At 40.1% G+C, this 18,771-nt stretch overlaps 1 protein-coding gene across 1 annotated transcript in view; it reads left to right on the plus strand.

The window, feature by feature from the left end:
• LOC103900922 overlaps window positions 1–17,450 on the plus strand; it is a 120,721-nt gene extending 103,271 nt beyond the window's left edge. The window contains exons 63-73 of the mRNA XM_009281706.1: window positions 138–230; window positions 515–719; window positions 1,668–1,855; window positions 2,561–2,658; window positions 3,062–3,246; window positions 4,322–4,524; window positions 5,036–5,225; window positions 5,907–6,016; window positions 8,779–8,898; window positions 9,338–9,477; window positions 12,532–17,450. Coding sequence (XP_009279981.1) covers window positions 138–230; window positions 515–719; window positions 1,668–1,855; window positions 2,561–2,658; window positions 3,062–3,246; window positions 4,322–4,524; window positions 5,036–5,225; window positions 5,907–6,016; window positions 8,779–8,898; window positions 9,338–9,477; window positions 12,532–12,547 — 1,548 coding nt within the window. The 3' untranslated portion in view covers window positions 12,548–17,450. The remainder of the gene's footprint in view (window positions 1–137; window positions 231–514; window positions 720–1,667; window positions 1,856–2,560; window positions 2,659–3,061; window positions 3,247–4,321; window positions 4,525–5,035; window positions 5,226–5,906; window positions 6,017–8,778; window positions 8,899–9,337; window positions 9,478–12,531) is intronic.
• The last annotated feature ends 1,321 nt before the right edge of the window (window positions 17,451–18,771 follow it).

Genomic DNA, 18,771 nt, shown 5'->3' on the forward strand with positions numbered 1-18,771 from the left:
TGAATTTTACTTTTTTTTTTCCCCAATTCTCTCCCCCATCCCACTGGTGGTGGTGGGGAGGGAGCAAACAGCTGTGTGGTGTTTAGCTGCCTGCCAGGTTAAACCACAACACAAGGTTTTTATTCATCTGCTCACAGTACAAACTTAATGAAATTGGGAGCCTTCTGAAAGCCAAACTGATGGAGAAGATGAAAAAGTTTGACGGATACATGTGGAGATTCAGGAGATCAGTAAGTATCTGTACATCATCTGTGAAAGCACCATGAAATGTTCATGCAGTGTTAGTTAAAAATCATTATATTGCATGCAGTTGTTTTGTTTTGCTCAAACATTTAAATGGTTAATCCTGTGCTAGCCTGCAATTTATACATAGACAAAAAACATGTTTCATGGTAAAGATCCTATATCTCTGCACCAACACTGAGGAGTTCACAATTGCCTTGGAATGGAGGCAAAGCTTTGCTTGTGATCACTATGTATTTTGATATTTCTTCTTTTTTGGGAACCACTGGAGGTGCAGCAAGTTGATTTTCTGTCTGAAGCAGCTGGCTGGCCTTCGATAGCCTTGCAGAAGGTAGCAGGATTCCTCCACAGTGTGGGTAGAGCTGTCGTCCAGGTGTGGAAGCAAAGTGGAATCAGGCAGATACTGAGAAGCAAGCTCCCGCTTTACCTGGATAAAATTCAAGATGTTGTCCAGCAAATGCAGAAGGAATTGCAAAGTAAGCAAAACCATGCAAAGCAAGGAGAATAAGGACAATGTCAGTGCAGTGCAAAACAAACGAGTATAAAAGATGCTGAACAGCACAAATGTTTCTGTTTTGATCTAGCAAAAAGTGCTGACCTCGGCTCTTAGTTTACAGAGTGGGACCCTTGATGCAATAAGCTCTAAGTAACCTCAGTGTGACCACCTTTCTAATGAAATCATTGAAGAGGCATTCTCTTGGACACAGGAGTCTGGGTTCAATGGGATGAGAACAGAGCCCTAATTCTTAAGCTGAAGCATTTCTGCTAACAGTTCCCCGGCAAGCATTTCCTCCCAAAGGGCTGTTCCTATCCATCCTGGAGTTTTGAATGCTTGTACTAATCAGATTTCACTTGATCTGTTTTTTCCAAGTCTATCTGGTAGCCACTAATTCACTGTTCAGCTGGACTATGGCCCACATTGAAACCATTGAGAAATACGGTCAGCTGTAATTAGCTGAGAGAACCTTCAGCTCTCACAAGATTAAAACCTCACTTTGGGCCACTTACCTCTAGACACTTCCCAACAAAAGTGGGATTTTGTTGATATACCGTGTTTGAAATTAGTTGTGACCAAACTGTCCTGTTATTCCTTGAGCAGGTTCAGGTTGAGCTGTACAGCTCTGATGGTGGGATATTGCAAAGCATTCCTTACATTTATTTTGGAAAGCGGCAATGTATTTATAATCTAAGGCATATGAGTGGATCAGGGTTATGGCTAAATGCCTCTTTCAGTTTTTCGTAACGCTGTCCACGCACACAGCTGTGAAAGGTGCCTAACTGCCATGAAAACAAAGCTGCCTTTTCCTGTTTTCTGTGTCCCTTCTTCACTTATGCTGGAAGCTGTGGGGAGACAAACAAACAAACACACAGCCACTTTGTAACATACTAGCTAGGGTTTGATTCATGTAATGTGTTTGCTTCAGAGCCATTAGCAACTCTGAAGGATGCCTACTACGATGTAACCTTGAAGCCACTGGATGAAGTTTGGCAAGAGAAGACAGAAGAGTACATGAAGAAAATCCAGGCTTTTTTGCCCAGGATTGTAAAAGATGTGTGGCTAACGGAACCAATCCAGGTGGCATTAAAGGTTGTGAAAGCAGGCTTGGATATGGTTGGTATAATTCAATTCTCCTTTTTTAATGGTTTGAAAGACAAGGCCTACAAATTTAAGTCTAAGCTTTGAATTATGGATACACAAAAATAGTTAAATATTTTTGCTATGGAAATAGCGCAGTTATCTTTCCACCTAACAAGCTTGTGCACAGCTAATTTACTGTTCTTGAAATATTTGACCTGCTCTGAAAGCTGTACTTTTCCAGCTAGAGGAGAGGTTGTTTTACTAGTTTTGGTTGAAATGACAGCAGCAGTAATCTGTCATTCACGTAACTTTTGCTTTTCTTCCATAGAGAGGAGGGATTGTCATTCCAACGAATAATGTACAAATAGGTTTGGGCTCATCTAGTTGAAATGAAGAGCATAAAGGGTGTATCATGATACCAATTTATATTACAAAGATATCAATCCTTTGCAAGCTACTGAAGTGCTTCAACTCAGTGAAGTGTTGGTATACTTTAAGTAATGCTATTTTAGGAAGGATATATTTCTGTCCATTATTTGTTGCTGTAGTGACTATGTCTGTCTCTGGATATTAACCTCTAAATGACAAGATGCTGTCAGGCAACTGACAAATGCAAGAGAGACTAAAGTGCTATTTCACTAAAGTGCTATTGCTTTAAAACTCATTATCAAGTACTGACCCCGCCCTGAAGCCATACTGAAGTCAGTTTTGTAATCTCCTTTTCTGGCTCTCCAATAGACTACACAGCAGATGCTCAGGTGGGCTGAGGCCATGTTTTCTAGAGCTGTGAGCAAGATCCGGAAGCCCTTACTCAACCTGTACAGTTTTTCAGCCAGGTAATTGGTGTTTTTTGCAGGACCCCTGCTGCCGGGTAGCGTTCTAACTGGATATGTGCATGGTTACATCAGCTTGTATGCTGAGGGTTGCGGATGACCACCCGACCATTCTTTGCTTTGGGCACATGGCATCACACCATAATGTTCATTTTTGTTGGCTGCCGGGACAGGCTGTATTTCAAAAGCAGCTACTCGGCAGCAAACAGAATAGCAATCACTATGATAACTGGCCTTATATGGCATGGTGCATTGCAGGTCTTAGCCATTGTGTATCGTTGTTTTGCCATGCTAACCAGGCTACAGTTCTTGTGAATATTGCACTTCCACATTTCTAATAATAAACCAGCTGCATTTCATCAGCTTAGCAAATAAGGGCACATGCTGTTTTGTTTGTATTCTACAGGAACTGTTCAGTGGCAGTAAAACTGCCAGTACTTCCTACAGCAGACCACTCCCTGGGTCTGGCAAATATTACTAATTATCTCATTGAAGAAAAGCTAATGAGGCCTCTCCAAGACCTCTACAATATCAACATAGTTGGAGAGTATTATAGATTCAAACGGAGGATGATGGAGAGTCCCTTTGAATGTAAGCCCCTTCAAACTGCTGCTTTGTTTTGTAACTGAGTCTATTTCCGCTTAGTTCTAAATTTTACAAATCGTATTTAGAATAGTAGTTTACATAGAGATGATCACTAATTAATAATTTTCCTATAAACTTTATATATAGTCTTTCTTGTAAAACAATAATTGTATGTATAATATCAACATTTTGGGTAAAGCTGACATGCAATAAACACTCCTCTACTTAACGTTCATGCAAATTTTGCAACTCTTTACACTTCCTACTGTTGAGACTAGAAATCAGCAGGTGGCATTTATCTCTTACCTGTACGCTTTTGTGAGTTGATGCTATGGTTCAATGCCAGTCATACCTGTTGGCCCTGGGTCTTGCCATGGAGGCTTTGTCCATACTTTGAAACTGGTGACATCACTTTTGTTGACTCTAGGATGAAAAAGCTCAGCCCTACCAAAACTTCAGCGACATTATTACCTGAAAAAGCATTGCTAAATGCTAGAAGACTGCATTAACAGTCCCAGCTGTCCCTTGTAGATAATGGCTTTTCCAGAAAGAGCCATTTTTAAAGGCTTCCTCCCAGTAGGCAGCCACAATGGAGGGCACTGAAAGTAGGTCCTGGTGACCAGATAGTCTCAGTGATACATCAGCAGGGTTTCCTGGACTGCAGCTCTGCTTGATGCTCTGGTTTGGCAGGGTATTTTTTGAGACAGTTGATATTCTTGCTGTTTTCTGCATAGGAATGTATAATGTGTATATGGGGGGGGGGGGAAGGCTTAAAATATGACTATCAAGTAGCATGACTGTAAATCAAGATGAGCTTTGAATCCTAATTCATGTTTCTCAAAATTTTAGGACACTCAGGTGGATCTATAATGAAAAAGAAGTTACTAGATTGTTTCCTTTCTGGAGAAATTTTTGTTGCAGAGCAACTTGTAACTAATTAAAATGTAATAATAACTTGAGAAATTATTTTAAGAGTATGCCAGCCAGAAGCTGTTTGTGCTGTACTATGCAAGTAGTAGCACAGCACTTACTGCTCTGTGGAAAATCTCACTGATGTTTCTTCTGAAATACTGTTCTCTAGATCATGCTATGTTAATGGGGACCAAGCACCTTATGACTTTCGATGGAAAAATTTACGATTTGGCATCAAAGTGCAGTGTACTTCTTGCCAAGGATTTTGTTCGTAATACTTTCACTGTAATACTAAATGAGGAAACTAGTAACTCAAGATCACTGTATGTGGAGATGAACCGGACTGTGATCAGTATCTACCCAAGACTGAAGGTAGGAGGGGAAAGTCAAACATTCTTCCTTTGCAGACCAGAAATTATCTTCAACCAACCAACCAACCAAAAAAAAAAGTCTTCAAAATAAAATATTAATGCTCAAAACATAGATCACAACAGCTCTTAGATGTAAGTGCTAGAAAGTAACCACTTTTTAATCAGGAAATAACTCCCCAAAACAAAACTAGTTTTAACTCAAGGGCTGCCTCTTTGCTCTCTGGGTACTTAAAATAAGAGAGGCTTGACAAAATTTTCAGCTTTCCTCTTACATGGTCTAAGAGAATGGCAGTTAGAGAGGTCTGGAGAACAAACTGGGCCCATAGCCTCGGTGTACCTGGGAGGCTTTGTGCTTTCCTGCTCTTTCAGAAGTTTAACACAAGCCCGTTCTTATTCCCTAACTCTGGGCTGAGCAGAGTTGACCCCATCCCACCTGCAAACCCAGACTGAGCTTGCCTGTCATTCAACTTTCATTGTGACATATTTGAAACAGCATTTTCATTTTAAAACAGATATCCAAGATGTATAACTTTTCCTTTATGGAAGAGAACTGCCAAGTACTGGATCAATCCCTTGAAACGAATACCACTCATTCAAGGAGAGAAACCAACAAAATAGAAGTGTCTAATCAGAAAGGAGTTTCTGTCTCTTGTGACTTTCAGTATGATCTCTGTACTGTCACTCTGGCTGGATGGCACCACGGTGAGTATTGATCATACAGCTTGCATCATTTTTTCTGTATCTCCAAATTGTCATCACCTGTAGTAGCAGCATGTGGGTTGTCTTTCACTTGCTTTTCCCCTCTTCATTTATACACGCCCTGGAAATGGCCCCAGGCATTGCCAGTTATTGCCAAATAAAGCACAGTATGTATCATTCCAGTAAGAACAGCGAGTGTTTACCTCGGTTACTATTGTTTCAATGCAGTAAAGCAGATAGATAGATAGAAATAGGGGGCAGATGTAATGCAGTCAGCCCAACCCCAAACCCTGTCTGAGAATCACTGCTCTTATAGCAGGCTTATCTTCTCAAACCTGCAAGAGCATGAAAGAGGGAGGCCTAAAAGCTTCCAGGGTTTTTGGAATACTTGGAATACGTTCCCCACGCTATTCTAAAACTCTGACCCCCTGAGATTAGCAGAGAATGGATACGATGCCTTTATCTGGTCAGGAGAAGCAAATGAACAGCTAACAAACAAGATGACAATGCAGTCTGAGAAAAATCCACAGTGGATGCCTGGGCATACTTTCCCTCTTCCACAGGAAAAGTACAGAATAATAATATTCTGCTGTACAGAATAATCAGAGCCCAGCGACAGCTTCTAAAATTTTCTCGTGTCTATTCATGACAACTACTATTTTACTCTATTTCAATTCATTCCAGGTATTTCAGCTGGGCTCTTTGGTACCAATGATAATGAAGCTGGAAATGAATGGATACTTCCTAATCGTTCCTTCACTGACAACGTGCAAGAGTTCACACAGAGCTGGCAGGTAACGAGCTGAAGGGCTTCTTTCTATGCAGAGTACCAATGGTGCTGGAGCACAAAGGGCAACGTGCGCCATACTGTTTTTGGCTTAGATGAACTAAACCTAGATAGTGAAAACAGCAGCATACTGTATATAATTTGTTTTCCTGTGTTTAACCAGGGAAAAGGTTGCACATATTTGCTAAAAACCATACCAGAATTCCCTGTAGATAGGTGTTGAGCATTTTTGGCCTAAGTGGTAAGGTAAAACATGGAGGCTGCTTCTGCTATTAGAAGAAAGTGATGTTGGAACCAAGTATCTTTGACGTTTTCCTACTTAGAACACCTCCTTCTGGAATGCAGGGCCAGGCGGTACTTGGTCTGGGACAAATCTGTATGTTCATCGGTCAGGCCAGTTTGTACCAGGAAGTTTTCCCTCTTGAAGTTTTCTTTAGAGCCGTTTGTTGTAGCTGGGGTAGGTTGAGCCTCTTAATTTTTTTTGTTCTTCCTGCTTTTCATCTTATCAACGAACAAAACTTTCGAAACCAGTAACTAGTAAAGTTGCTCTCCATCCTCATACCACTAAGCACTGAGACTTTTTTGGAGGGTTAGCTGCTACTGATTCAGTTATTAACTTGCATAAAAGGACTTCCTATAACTACCTTAAATAAATGTTGTAACTCTTTTATACCAGTAATGTTATGCCTCTTTGCTTCAAAGAGACTTAACCTTAATTCATGTAATTTATCTTCAGCTGAAAATAATCTAAATCTGAAAACATTCAGGTGCACATAGCCATTTGTGAATGCAACTGACCCAAAAAAAAAAAAAAAAGTAGCCTTACTGTGCTCTCAAGCCATGTTGACAGGATCCTCTAAATCCCTTCAAGCTTAATCTGAGAATCTATTACAAAAAAAAGAAACCAGCATCTTAGTAGTAATAAGATTTTGTGACTCTTCCCTTTATCTTCTCTCACCAGAAGATGTCCGAGTTCTGGGCACAGAAATGCTATTAGTTTCAGCTTTATTTCAGTACTGTACTTTAAAAAAGAGGATTGCTGCAAGTATCTTGTACCTTTCCTTGCTGTTGGAGAGATCTAATGAGTTTGCAGCCTATGTTTATGTTAATAATGGGGCGGGATCATGATGTGACTGACTGTAGGTATAATTTTCTTAATTGCTACAAATACTAACTTCTAATGTATTCATAACAATGCAACCATCTAATGCAAAACTACCCAGAGAAGTTGAACTAAAAATAATAATCGATTAAAAGCAATACATAAGAAACTCACTGTCATAAACAAGCTGGGAAGTCACGTATGTCCTTGAAGTGGCTGATGGCATAATGGCTGAGTTTACACTATTGATTGGTAGGTTTTATTTGTGGGCCATGGCATCTTTGCAAGTGCTGTATACTGCCAAGAAAAATTTATAGATGACTCTAGCTGAACTCTGTGCTGTTTGCGGTCATATCCCCTTCAGAAAAAAGTAATAAAAAGACTCACTTGCCAATAATGTACTGTTGTCATAGATCATTAAAGCAATGGCCAGAAATACGAATGCGCCAAGTCACAAATTCATGCAAAGTCTTAGAAACTTTTCTAAAGCGTTGGGAAGAGATGATACGGTGGAAATACCCAGTTCAAACAGGCAGTGTATTCAGCTGTGCTGATAAAATGGAGCTTGCAAAAATCCTTCCTGACCAGAAGTTTTAGCACAACTATATGCAGTACAGAAAGAGAAAACACAGTCAGGTTAAATCTGGCCAGGTACCGAAGCCTGAAATAAAAGCAGTCAGTCTCTCTGCATTGCTGGAGTCACCTCACACCGAGCTATAAACTCAGACTGGCAACTCGCCACCAGGAGCTTTATTACAAGCCTTCTTCATACACTGACCTTGCAAACCATGTCCTTGAATTTCTAGTGTTACAAGACCAGCTGCTGTACAAATGAGGAGGTTAATAAGGAGACTGCAAATGTCTGACTCCTGCAGGATGAGGGTTATCTGAGAGATTAAACTGGCAGTTAATTTTTCTTAGTAATTAAAATAACTTGAGTTTACACTTGCTTAAAGAACTTCTAAACTCAAAGATTTGCCAGGAATTTACTGATTAAAAAAATAGTAAGTTGCTGATCTGATACAGAGTACTAAACCCAACATTCAGTCAAAACAAATCCTAAGAAACTTTAGCAAATGCTGCTCATTACTAGTTCTGTTAATATTTGGTATCATCAGCTTTTGACTGGTGTGCTAAGGGACCTTACCTGAACCATGTACAACAAAAATCCATTCACACTTTATTGTCCAAAAATGCTTGTAATTGTGGGGACCTCCAGTTTGGGTTTTTTGGGTTTTTTTTAAAGCCTTCTTGTTGTTTATTACCTATGAATAACCCAGCAAGGATATAAAGATTTTTTTTTTCTCCAACAAAAAGTTCTAGTAAAAGCACTAGATCTGCCATATATAATAAAAGTTAAGACAACCAGCCAACTACTTACTGTCAGCAGCCACCCGCCAAAATCCTTCAGTGAATAACAAAATCAATAGGAAAAGGAAACAACGTCTGTAATCTGTAATATGTATGAGACATACATTTTTGTTTATGAAGAGTGCAAGGTACTTCTCATTATTAATGAACAATAAACGTTAATCAGAGCAGTGCACTGAGCTGCCCGTATCTGCCTTCAAACCATTTCACACTGGAAATCTGAAGAATTCAGGCTACACTGATGTTTAAAAAAAACAAACAAAAAAACCCAACTTGAGAAATTCTGTTTTTCCCAGGTGAACAAGTGCAGTCTTGTACAGAAGAAAGTGAAACCATGTCCAATTACAGCTAAGCAAAAAGTCTGTAAAGTGTTTTTTGAAGAATCACATTCACTTCTTAGGAACTGCTTCAAAGTTGTAAGTATAACTGCAGCCACCAAAGGACTATCTGAATACGCAAATGTCATACTTCAACAGAACACACATAATTGTTGCAAGGATATAGAAGTTTAGTTGCGGATAACTTTAGAAGCAATCAGAACAACAATCCAGACAGAAAAAAAAGTGTTATATCACCATAAATATAAATTAAGGTCCTTGACATCCACAAAATAGTGGCATGACTTTGCACCACTCTTTAGCATACAGGTCTGGAATTTGGAAATACAAGTAAACCCCTCAATATCAGGAAGAGAATACAGGTTTGTGAATGGTCCTAACAAGGGGGTGGGGGGGCAAATCATATTCCTTTTCAGTTCACCTGCAGGTGTATTCACTGCCAAATTGCAGTCTCCAGAAGAGATATATGCCTGCACGGTGCATGCCACTCCTCTAAACAATCCCCTTTGTGTTAAAGGTAGACCCTGAACCATTCTACAGCATGTGTACGTACGACGCCTGTGAATCACATGAGTTGAAGGCTGCCTGCAGTTTAGCAGCAGCTTTTGTTCATTTGTGCAACCGAAATTTTGTCCCTGTGGAAATTCCTCCTCAGTGGTAAGTTTCATTTTCTTTTCATCCTGAATATGCTGGCTGCATTGCTCCAGTACTTACCTGTCTGTTATTCAAGAGCACATGAGAAAATAAAACTAAGGAGTCCGACTATGGGCATGAGCAAAAATGATCCTATCCCTGGAACTACTCTTCTTCCTCCTTGTCTCTCACCCTTTCTGCTGTTCACTTAGAAGCCCACCATAACCCATCCGATTCATACTTTCTAGTGGCTTTCTTATTTCCTCCTAATTTGCTATGTAGAAGGAGGCAGAAGGATACTTGCAGAATATGGAGTTCCACTTCTCAGATACTATTTTCATTTCAATCTTTTTTTAATCCGAATAATACATTTGGATTCATCTTAACAGTAATACCTATCATATAGACACACTGTGAACATACTCAGTGACTTATTTTTGTGCTTTTCAGCCTCTTTTAAGGAAATCTATCTTCTTTAAACTTAAGCTAGAATTTCAAGATTATCAATACTTGTATTTTAATGCAGCTGTCATCCGGATAGCTGTCTTCCGGGAATCTGTTTAAAAACGCAGAGCAAGCTGAAAAGCCTGAAAAGAGCAGTAGTGCTGGCTTGAAATTTTTGGCATTACAATCCTTGCCCATTTCCATTGTTATTGTGCAAATTAGTTATGGATCCTCACATGTTTTGGTGAAGGTGCACACACTGCTGCATTGCACATTGCTGCAGAAACTAGATTAGGACACTCACTGCTCTAGAAGAGACTGGAGTCGTGTTCTGCTGACTGTATCTGTATTACTTGGTAAGTAAGTGCTGAATATTAAGGAAAGAATTCTTCTTGCATAAAGAAAAAAACCTGTGTAAGTAAGTCCACAGCTCCAAAATACTTGTTAGTAACAAAATTTAGTCCCCTCTTACTTATTTTCTTCAGTTACTGCATTATGACTGCAGTTACTGCAGTTACGCACAGTTCAACTATACAGTTGCCATTTCCAGTACACGTCACCTTACTCCAGTCCAACTTAGCTATTTTGCAACATCAAAACCTAAAGAACAAACAGCTGGCTGTGCTGGAGAACAGCAGTAATCGAACACCTTACCATTTAAGGATGAGAGCGGCTGTATATTTAGGCATTTTCTGTATTATGTATATTCACTTATTTGCACTATACATCTTTTCTACAGGTTTTTTATTAAACTCCATCTCCATTGGATATTCTGTGTACAGTACCTTCTTTGAACTATATTTATTGACTACAAATTGCTATATAAATAATGATATATAAACAATGACAACTTGTACCACTTGAGTAATATTGTTGACTATTTGCTTATTGCTGTCTTAAGAGAAATAACCGCGAACATCCCCAAAACTTATTCTTTCATTCATCTGCATTGTTATTCCTTAGTTTAGACAAAAAGAACCATGACAAAGCCTTCTCTGAAATTTGCTATATGCTTGTATTTCATTGAATGAGACCATTAGAGGAAACACACATACACATTATTGTCATACTAATTACTGACACATTTGCCCAAGCAATAACTTAAGATGTAATTATATTTTTGCAAGACTGCAATGAAAACATTTATTCAAAGTAAATGACAGAATCGTGCAGAAGAGCCAATTATGCTTTTGCTTGAAATGAAGCACTTGGGTTTACGCTCCTAACTTTTATGCTCCATGCTTTGCTAAGGCTTGGTAATGAGAAAACAGGATGGGTTTTTTAATATATGCAATGAAATGTTATTAATTTGCATTTGTAAACTCACTGCTCTCTCAAGAGGGTGATTTGGTGACTACAAACATATTTGCGGTATGCTTAAACATTTTAATATTTACAAATATTTGCTGAATTCTCACCCACTAAGGAAGGGAATAACTATCTTTGTAGATGATTGTGTTAGCCATGAAATAAAAACCTAGAAAAAGAACACTCAATATATATGTGAGTGCATCACATGCCTACACTCCCATATGCAGTAATAATGCCACCTGTCATTATCTGCCTTATGTATTCAGTTCACCTAGTGTATGAGCAGTAGACGGCCATGAAATTTCTCGGTAGTCTCTTGTAAGCAGTAAGTGGTTGTAGCTCCAATAGTTTGTATGAACTCTTCGACATATGAACAGAGATAAATCTTGTTAAATCTGAGCCTGAATATTCAGTTGAAACCAGAGTTTTAGAATGGCTCGGTAGCCAAAAGATTGAAGTCAGCTAGTGCTGCTAGCTTACATTATCCATCTTTGAAGAAGGGGACTGGTAATACAGTGGATCACAAGCTCAGTTAACAACAACAACATGCCATTAAAGCATGCTATTAAACAAGCAAAATATTCTGGGGATGTACACATAATAAACATATTTAAGACAAGAAATAATTCTTCTCTATTCAGCTTATTTTATGCATCCAGGTTTGAACACCATGTTTTAGTTAAGAAGTTGTGAACCAGTTGAGAAAAGTCCAGAGCTCGCTCTCTGGGGAAAAAATAGAAGGGCTGAGGAAAAATTCAAGTTAAGTCTTTAAATAGGTAAACACACTAAAGAGAAGGAAGTGTAACAGACCAAACAGTCCTGCAGTAAGGGAGAACTAGGTTTGATATTGTGAAAGAGTTTTTAACAGCCAGGCTAGTCATGCATCCTAACCAATAACCATCTAAGGTCATGAGAACAAAAGGGAACATTTCAGTCAGTAATAGCTACCTCTGCACTACTTTCTGGAAATTCGTTCTTGTCAAGGATCTTCCACTGGATAGCTGAACTAGCCAGATCCCATAAACTTTAGTAATAAAGCTGCTCTTTGCCTCCTAAATGTGAGTTTATCATAAAACATGAAGAAAGAACCTTACATCTTTCTTTCAGTTTAGTGTAGCTAAGATAAAACTGTATCTAAAATGCTAGAATACTTTTCCCACAGCTTTTTGATAATGTCATAAATATATTTGATGCTGTTTTTCCCATCATAGATTTCTTGTAATTCAGCATAAGTAACAGCTTGTATTGCACGTCACTTGTTACTGTCTATCCTTCAAGTACTTACTAACCACTTAACTGGATGGCATCTCTTCTTCATTTCAGCTTAAGCCAGTTCTGAATGGCAGATACCAGCCCTGAGGATGGAAGAACCCTTTCAGCACCCAAAATAAAGCAGCTATTTTAGGTAGTCAAGCTAGAAGCAATAGAAGGGAGAACAGTGAAAGTGTGAACAAATTAGTGTTAGGACTATGAATATAATGAAGCATATATAGTACAAAAGGAAAGCTTTTTCACCCAGAAACCTGAAGGTAAGAGGAATGATTTCAGTACAGTGACAAGAAATTATAATCAACCAGAAGAAATTGGACATGAGTGTCAGTTACTTTAAAAAATTCTCCCATTCAGTGGCAAAATTGTCTCTTCACAAGCCTTGAACCATAGCATGAATACATTTAAAAGATGACAAAAGGTCTTTTTCCAGCTCAGATTAGTACAATCTACTTTGTGAAAGCAGTGTACTGGCTTTGAACCTGTGCAGAGATGCTGACTTCTTTTTTTCTCTGGAACTGAAACTCAGCTGTTCAGTAAATTCTGCAGAACATGACCTTTTTCCAAGGAAGTGCCCCAACACACAAGAGGACTATGATAGAAGATGGTTAAATAATTGAAAGCATTTAATCATTTTCTCATTTTTATGCTGGTTGATTTCTCCCTTATTAATGTGTACATTGTTAAATGAGAAACAGCCTTCTGGTATCTGTTCACCAGTTTCACATTCTCCCTTTGTGTCTCTAGAACCCCCTTCTCAGAAATCATTTGACACATTGGGAAAAGGTGACCGATACCTATCCTATTCACAAAGTAGTCTTAAGGTGTTACAGATACTGTTGTGTGAAAGTGTCTCATCTGTTAAATTACTTTCTATATTGTAAGTCTATTGATAAAAAAAATGCATTACATTTCTCCACACAGTACCAGGAATGCAATTACTCCTTAATAAAAGGTAACACTGCAAAATCCTTCAGATGTCTTTGCATAATACGCAAACATTGAAATAATGGTGTTCTGAACTATGAAATAATGTTAATAAACATTTGACTTCCTTATTTTTGTATGAGAGTACATCTTTACTGATTATTCATAAGAATAAAGTTGTACTGATCTACAGAGTTGGAACTGGCTGGGTTTAAATGGCTCCCACAGTTGTTCACAGAGATGAAAACAGCAGCTGGCCTCAGTTATCTTGTGTATGCTGCTTTAGTCTACGCTTGCTTTCTGAACACTTACACTGTAGTTTTATACAAATTCTAAGTAAAACATGATTCTCACGCTAGTCAGGAAAAATTCCTACAATTGTTAGGATTCCCAGAAGCATGAGATGCTGTTACACAAAACATGGCAGAAATCCACGTCTTCCTGTGTAGTAAGTTTGTAACTGCTTACTTACAGAGAAGACGTGTTTATAATGAAGCCAAAATTGTATGAAATAGTTCTGAAAGTTAAAGAATATGTATACCAGTTATTGATTAAAAAAAGCATAATCTTCTTCCCAGTCACTTAATGCATGCTAAGCACGCCAAACACCTTTGAAAAAATACTGAGGTGACAGTTGCAAGAACAAAGTAAAATGTCAGCAAGTAGAGCAAGATTCAGAAGAGCTGCTTTACTTTTCAGCTAATTGCAGCGCAGTTAGGGATCCAGAAATACAGAAAAGAGAAGGGGTTTAACTATGTGCTAGCTGTAGACAGCAACACTGAGTTGGCTGCAGATACTGGGACTCCTGGAAGCTGCATATAACGTACCACAGGTGGTAAAGAAGCCAATTTAAACAGCAATAAACATTTTAAACTACAGCCATTGTGCTCAGCACGTTGACAGATGTCTCCGAGATGTTCCCAGGTTATGCAAGTGCACGTTTTGTGTCTAGATACTCATCAGAGAGGCGAGAACCGAAACGGGCACTCCCAACGGGACTGAAGCCCATGAGGTTCAGGAGGCTGGGTCAGCGCGGGCGCTGTGGCTCAGTGACCAGCAGGCGGAGCCAGCACCTAGGTCAACCGAGACCTCGGGCCCCCGGCCCTGGCGTAGAGGGGTTGTCCCCAGGCTGACCACGGCAACAAGGAGTAACAGCAACGCAAGTCTGGACAGAGCGCCATTCATACAGAACAGGACTAACAGATCGGGGGGGGGAAGATGAGGGGGGGAAAAAGACCACACTTCATTTTCCAATACCTTGTTCATAATTCGAGTTTAGCATTGATTTACAGCGTTCATGAATAAAGTCGTGTCTGCATTTTTTTTGTATTGGCAGCTATGCCTTTCCCATGTGCCAGACGGACTACTGGTGTTAGTGGAAAGGCAATCTCTCTTTCATGCCTGTTCATAAAATAACTAGCAACAAACATGCAGTAGCTTCTCTCAGGTCAAGAGGTTCTTCAAATGAGCTTTGTAAAACCTTTAATGAACCAAGGAAACCATCCATCCAAATGATGTTTAAGTATGTCTTAATCACTGCATGGTAATGCCTCATCTTGGGAATTCAGAAATGAAAATACTACACCACGCTCCCTGCCTAACAGAACCAAGATGTCAGCTACACTGTAAGGCAGCTCATATTAGCAAACAAGTCACTGAATAGGAAGGTGACAGAGGATTATGTGGGGAAGCACATTCTAGCAGTCCCTGATGGCTGAAGAGCAGCCTCCCTGCCTGCTGCAAGCTGACACACTCTTGCAGGGGAGCCTGCCAAGATGAGGTGATGACTCAGTGCAAAAAGCATCCCTCAAGCCAACTAAAAGATGTTTGTGATTCCTCATGGACATGATCCTCCAGGAAGGATCCCCTTGGCAGGATGTGACTGAATCATTTCTCAGGTCAAGCCTTCAGTTTCAGTATTTCAAAACTGGCATTTTTCTCTGCACTACCCCTGGCTTTATCAGGCCTAAACTTGTAGTAATAATCCTGCACATTTTAGAACACCTTGACTGAAGTAATCTGAAATGTTTATGCTTCAGATGAAGGTAATGCAGTACACAAACTATGTCGACCTATGGAAAATGCATAAAAGCCACTGAATAGCTCAGGGATCTACACATCACACAATACAAATGGTTCTGATCTTGCCTCCTGACTCACTGGAGACCAGGAACTTCTGCATCTGTAACTCATGCCGGTCAGAGCAGTCTGAACATGCCCACCCACACCCAGCTGTCCTTGCAGGAGCATAGCGAGGTTAAGTCATTCTTCCAAGTGTGAGTATTTTTAGTGCCTACAGCTCACCTTCAACATGTCCTTTATATAGGTCATATAGAGAAACGCCAGATCTACAAAGTTGACAGACATTTATGCATACCATGTAAACTCTTACGCTCCAAAACTTTTAGTAGCAAAGTTGAGGTTTTGGAGGATCTCTTGCAGGCTGAGAAAGTTTGAAATACACAGGGCCTCGCGTTTCTGCCAGTTGAGTTCCCCAGATACTGGTATGTGCTCCGAGATAAATCCAGATTTGTTCCAGTTATGACAGAGCTAACGCAGAATGCACAGAAGCCTTCCTGCAATCTACAGCCATTCTCCTGCCCTCTTCAAGGTCCAAATACCAAGCACCTTTAGCTTTGACGTCCCCCTCCACAAGACAGGGCTAGAGATCATTTCTGAAAGGCTACAGCATTCTGCAAGTGGATTTTTTCCCAGCATTAAAAACAATAAATAAACCCAGACTGCCAAAAGTCTGTATGTGGGTTTTGACATTTCACCAGCAGGGTCTCAGAGCACAGGACTTCCATTATACAACTGCCCCTGATATGAGCTGGCTTGGAATACTAAACTCAAGGCTGGAATTGCACTCTGAAATCCAGTCCTTAATCTGTAACAATCTCATTTAAAGATCTACTTAAAAAGACAGTATTTAATTTCCATGTGCTTTGAAAACATAATCCCACAATTTTAAAATTTAGTTACCACCACTTGATTCTTGTCTTAAATTGTACAGAGTACAATTAGAGAGTATCTTCCCTTCCTATATGCATTCCTAATTAACATAACTGTATTGCTGGACAATATAGTCCCAAACTACAAAGCCATACCACAGGCCTCAAATTCTCTTTAGACAAGAGGGGAAATAAGAGTAGTAATAGTTCTGCTTTTTAAAGGTTTTTTGATTTGAATTCATAGGGTTTTTTTCACAGGAAGAAGAAAGAAACCTAAAAATAAAATATACTTAAGAATGACAACTAAAAATAGCATACATTGGAGGAAAGGAAACCTTCAAGGAGAAAAATGCACTTGGGCACAGCAAGCTTGTTTCATGACGTGGTGAAAGTATTTGCATCTTGAACCTGGAGAACCTATTTCAAGGAATCCTGCATCACATCTTTTCAGTTAATTTCACTTCATTGGAACACATGGGTTATTACTGTACCACTTTCAGTATTTCAGAAACACAGAAACCAGAGAGGTATTTAAGTACACGACTCTGCTTACAGTTAGAGAGAGACATCTGTCTTACAAGTAGAGTTTACTGACATGGTTATTAGTGAAAGAGAAAACACAGGCGAAGATTTATTTCCAACCACAATCTAAATGGACTGAAACACATTTTGCCTTCATTCCACGTATCAAGTTCACCCTGGTAACACGAGTTCTGTGCAGCTCTTGCTGCCAAGAATACACTCCTATAGGAATGACTATCTAAACACGTTCCTAGAAACAGCAACTAACCTATGTAGAAACACATAGTATTCTGGATAGCATAGACATGTTACTCAGAAAGCATCAAATAAGTGTTTCTCAAATCTGTTGGTATAAAAAGCAACTGTGAAAGAGATGAACATTGTGATTATTATCAGATATGCACAGATCCCTCCACTTAACTCCGAGCCTGACTTCTCTCTTCAGTTTACTCCAAGAGTAACTGGTGGTTGGTTGAAACCACAAATACACAGAACGGCCCAATGTTCTGCACCAAAAAAAAAAAAAGAAAAAAAAATACATTTCCAGTTATTTTAGGCAGAAGAAAAAGTATCTAGGGGATGACTCTGTGCAAATCCTCCACTTCAAGGCTCCACATATTCTTATGCACGGGGTTTTCAGACAGATCTGTCATCTTTATTGCTCGAAGAATAGGCTCAGGACTGCAGGACCGCACCACACCCATCACCATTACATACTTCCCTAAAAAAACAAGCAAGCATGAAATTTAATTAACCCTTGTATTGTCATTTTAATTCAGAAAGCAAAATATTTAAAACCAAGTAGTTAAACAGTTTGAATTAAAGCTGCCAATACTTGCAAGAAAACTCAAGGAACTAAGATTGCTTAGTACTAAATTTCAGAAAAAGGCTTCATCATCCGTACAGCCATTTTTACAGTAGATTTTACTAGATTTTCACGTACAGTAAGAGTTAAAACCAGCACACAATTCCTCCTTCTGCTATGAAGTGGAGGGAGGACAATTCAGAAGACTGAAAATTAAGCAATGTGGGTGTCTTGTATCATAATTCCTGCGATGCTGCAGTCCAGCACTTCTCCAGTTGAATTAACAGTACTGGTGAAGGAAAAGAAAAAAGAAAAAAAGAAAAAGAAAAAACCCTATCCTTGTTCCTAGACTCACAGGTCCTCTCTGCAGCACACCAGTTTGATCAACCATTTCCTGTAACTGTGGAGAACTGAAGACAGGCCCTACCCTTACTGGAACTCATATGGGAAGACAGCGTTAAGTCTTCATACTGACTGCCACAAACACGCTCCCCTGCTGCAGCACACACTGCTCCTTCTCTGGCTACTACAGCAGCACAGCTTTTTCAGGATGCCTCTTCTATGAATGATGGTGTATGTGAAAGCATGCCCTCTTTGCAGCTGCGCAAGCTCAGCGTGCCCCCCCGACACATACTTGACACACAGGCAAGAACCATTCTCCACACCCCACGTAGCCAGTGGGCATGCGGGCCTGCAAAAGCCTCCTGCCTTCAGACAACGGGAGCATCCAGCACCCCTGCGCAGGAAGCACCCTTACATCGGTGGGCAGGAGATAACCTCGTGTACGCGCGCCCAGGAGAGCCGCACGTGATGGCCCACGGTGCAAGGGAGAACGCCCCCGGCCGCCCGCCCCCAGGGCGCAGGCGGGAGGGTGCCGGTGCACCCCACCGTCCCCCGTCCCCACCGCCGCCAAGGGCTGTGTGCCGTACCCTGCGTGTGCCCCACGCCTGTGTACCTGTCCCACCCGGGGAGTGACACCTTCCACAGGCTCCTGCGGCGTGAGGTGAGGTACCCGGCGGGTGAATTACTTTAAAGTAAATACGGGGAGGGAAAGCACCCCGCAACATGCGGGGGGGGAGCCCCCACCCC

The sequence above is a fragment of the Aptenodytes forsteri genome, unplaced genomic scaffold, assembly GCF_000699145.1.
Source record: "Aptenodytes forsteri isolate BGI_AS27 unplaced genomic scaffold, ASM69914v1 Scaffold84, whole genome shotgun sequence".
In the NCBI taxonomy this organism is placed as follows: Eukaryota; Metazoa; Chordata; class Aves; order Sphenisciformes; family Spheniscidae; genus Aptenodytes; species Aptenodytes forsteri.